General features: G+C 31.0%; 1 protein-coding gene across 1 annotated transcript in view; it reads left to right on the top strand.

Annotated features, from left to right (window-relative positions):
* LOC106457471 (programmed cell death protein 2-like) overlaps nucleotides 1-4087 on the top strand; it is a 27531-nt gene that overhangs the window by 10582 nt on the left and 12862 nt on the right. The window contains exon 4 of the mRNA XM_013916890.2: nucleotides 3066-3626. Coding sequence (XP_013772344.1) covers nucleotides 3066-3626 — 561 coding nt within the window. The remainder of the gene's footprint in view (nucleotides 1-3065; nucleotides 3627-4087) is intronic.

Genomic DNA, 4087 nt, shown 5'->3' on the forward strand with positions numbered 1-4087 from the left:
TTTTTAATCTTAAAATGAAAATTAAATTGCATGTTAGATAGGCAACATGTGAAAACAAAAAAATGACATGAGAAAAACATTACTTTACAAACCTTAAGGCCTAATAACAAAAATTTAATATTTTGTGTATGAAAGCATTGTAATGTTTACTGATAATCTGCCAAATGTTGTTAACATATACTAACTAATTTAAAAGTTATAGCATGAAAACTAACAAGCACAAAATGGTTATGAGATCAGGCCTGTGCTGAAAGAGTTAATAAAAACTCTGCTCTCTGCCATCCAACCATCATACAGTCCAATTAATTAGTATTTCCCTAATTCCTAATGATGTGATTTTCTTAGCTAATCTTTTATGTGGCATCTTAAACAAAAGCTTTTAGAAATATAAGTACACCAAGTTCACACTCTTTCTTATGTCCAGATAATAAGTATCTTTCTTGAAAAAATATATCAGGTTAGTAAGGAATGATTTCTCTTTGATTAATCCATGTTGGCTTTCACTTATAATATCATATTTCACTAAATGATTTACTAAAGCTTTGTTTTTAGCTTTATTAGAATTTGTCCACTACAGGAATAAGATTAACTTGTTTATAATTTCCAGGATAACTTTATCACCCCTTTAAAATTTGGAGTAACATAAACAACTCCCCAATCCTCTGCCCACATGTTATTGACCTACCAAAAATGAAAGATAGAGGCATGCATATCTGATATTTGACCATCTTTAAAACACTGGGGAAACATTGGTTGGTCCTGGTGTTTTATCTATTTTTGATCTCTCAATCTGTCTACTTTCCATCGAGGTATTAATATCTACATGATTCAGGTTATTTCCAGTATTTCCAATAGAATGCTTAGGGTCAGGAATATTGCTAATACCTTTTTTGTAAATACAGAAGAAAAGAGATCATTTAAAAATTCATTCATCTCATAATCTCAAACAATAGCCTTACCTTCAGCATCTTTTGAGGGGCCCAATCCTTTAACGCAATATAAAAAAATCCATTTGTTAATTTTAACATTATCAGCCAACTGTTTCACATGAGCCTCTAATTTTGTTTTTTATCAAACTCGTAGCCTTCCTATAGTTCTGTAAATCTTCCAACCTGTCTGGCAATTTAAACTTCTGAAACTTACGCCATTTATACCTGCTTTTCTTTCCTATGTCTTTAGTAATCTGGTAGCTTTGATCTTCACTATTATATTTTTCCAAACCTGTTATTAGAAACAAGCCTATTCTGTATTGAGTTTTTTGTTTTTTTTTGAATTTCTCCTATCTGTTCCACACTATCTTTTAACTCATTCCAGTTCACTAATAAATCTTTTCTCAAGGCTTTAAAATAAAATGAAAATTAGGGACCAAAATTTAATTTCCTCTGTCTCAAGATGTAGCAGAACATTGAACCTAATTAGTGGTTAACAATAAGTCTAAAATGGCATACCCTCATGTTGGTTCTCAGTCCATTTAATACAGAAAACCATCCTGCATCACTTCAAGAAATCACTCTTGCTATTGGACTCCTGACAATCCTAATCATTGTGTTCAAACTTAGTCTCTCCTAATCATTACATTATTGTTCCCATTAATATCATCCCTAAACTCATTATACACTTTCTCATTTACTTCTGTTTTTTGATCAGATGGCTTAAAACAATTGGCAATTAAGAACTTTAGGCTCAGCTTCTTATCTACTATTTTTTCATCTTCAGTCTAATAGGTTGCAGTTTATCCTTTAAATAAAGTCAACCCACCACCTCTCGTAAAAGGTCTATCATTATTAAGTAACATATAACCAGGAATTTCAAAAAATTATAGATAGCAAATCTCCAAGTTTCAGTGATTTCTATTATATAATAGTCTTCCATTTCAATTAAAACCCTGAACTCTTCTATTTTGTTCCTAGTGCTCCTAACATTAGAATAATAGCAAATATTCTTGATCCTACTATGTTAATCTTTAGATCTCACTCACTTACATGTAAAACTATTTGACTTTTTATGATCTGAAGCTCAGTTTTCCAAACTTCTTGTTTCCCTAAATTTATTATCACTTTGTTTATTCCAAATTTTCCTCAACAAATGCAAGATTAGTTTAAACTGTCTTTAATACACTTAGGCTTCCCCAAGTAACCTACTGCCTAACCATCTCTAGAATATAATTCACTATTATCCTAAAATTATCTCAGAGGTTCAGTCAACCCATCTTTGCTCTAAGCATATCCCTTCTAATCTTTCATTTCAGCCTTAGGTCTTTTAAGTAATTCACTACTACATCTAGGCTGAAGCAGCACTCCCAAAAGATCCACCTGTATTTCTATCACAAAACCTCTAACAGTGTTTTCTATAGTTATTAAGCAACTTCTTTTGATTTATAGTTTCGAACAGCATTATCAGTAAAATAAATAATTAAGAAGAAAATCATTATGAAGCAGATAAAAACTTGTTTACAATAGATATCAAATAAACACATACACACACACTCCCCAGAAAAGACCTATATATCTTACTAGATTTTTTAATAGTTTCAGAAAGTGTACCAACATCTATTTTTCATTGTATTTATTTCTTATGTACTTGTTTTATTTCTTTATTTTGCACTTTATTAAGTGCTGTTATTTTCCCATGGTTTAAATTTATTTAATTTTTCTAATTAGAATATTGTAAGATAAAGCTACTTATGCACCAATTGACTTATTCTAAAAATGTTTATTTTCAGATAAAAGTTATCAGTTTGTCTGTGGAAGTCACAAATGGTGACTTTTTTGTGTAGCCAAAATTTGTAATCACTACTTTGAGCTGCATAGTTGGTGTAAAACTATCTGCAGACGTAGCTTTATGGTGGATCTAAAAACATTTTGCAACTCTTTTGAACTGCACTCTCAAATTTACTTAAGATATTTTTATATTGCTGATTTAACAGTATCAAACTGCTAACTAAATATTTAAAGAATAGCATCATTTTTATGTTTTTATATTCTGTTTGTTAGTGTCAAGTTAAAGTGATTCTCAGCCAGGTTTCTAATAAAATATAAGGAAAAATTTATATGATTATTGTTCAGCTGGAAAGTAATACGGTGTCAGGAGGAGGACAAACAAACAGCAGAAAACCCTGATGGACACAGTGTTTGTACAGCATCCACTGATATGTGGCTGGAACAAGAAGATGATTGGGGTGAGGCTTCTACGGCAGGTTTGTTAGAAGAAACATCACATCTCTGCATTACTAATGAAGAATCTGAAGGTGGTGAGAAAAATGACAATCTTGAAGTGATATTAGATCCAGAAGAGGATAAGAAACAATTCTTAGAAGATCCTGGAATTCAGGAGGATGACTTAGAAAAGTGTGTTAGTGAAGAAGAATGTAAGTTCTTGCAGTCAGGTCAAACTAGTGTGATTGTTGAAGACAGACCAATTCCTGATCATAGTGGTGAACGACTTAAGTCTGTTTTAGGTGAAAGAAGAGATCATTCTATTCCACCCCATGTTGTACCCGTGTTTGAACCTTATTATATATATGTTATAGAAGAGCCATCTGAATCAGGCATGTCTCGAGAACTTTATCAAAAACATAAGAAATATCAACAGGAAGAAAACGTTTTCTACAGTATTCACAAGAAAAGGTAATGTAATTAACAGAAATAAAATAAAACCTTTTCTCTGGAGTATTCTTGCAATTTTAGGTTGATAAATTCATATAGATTATTAATGATAAGATACAGCCAAAAAATCACTTTAAAATGATATAACCTTAGCAGTTTTAAAAAGATAAAATTTTCTATTGGGAATCACTAGTTCACTCCTGATGAAAGGAGGTGTGCCTTGAAAGAAACGGGTTATTTTATTTTTTTTATTATGAGAGTAAAAGAAATATTATTAATATTGATGACTATAGAAAGTTTCAACTACTCAAGACCAGGAAATAACTAATTTTAATGAAAAATGGCCATTAACCCTTTTGAGATGGATCACGGGTGAAAGGCCATGTCATCTTGTTTGTTGACTCGCATTCAAAATTTTATTGAACTACCTTTTTAAAGAATTTATCTCATTAAGTTTGGTATCAAACTGTAGATTATAATTC

This window comes from Limulus polyphemus, unplaced genomic scaffold (assembly GCF_000517525.1).
Source record: "Limulus polyphemus unplaced genomic scaffold, Limulus_polyphemus-2.1.2 Scaffold335, whole genome shotgun sequence".
Classification (NCBI taxonomy): Eukaryota; Metazoa; Arthropoda; class Merostomata; order Xiphosura; family Limulidae; genus Limulus; species Limulus polyphemus.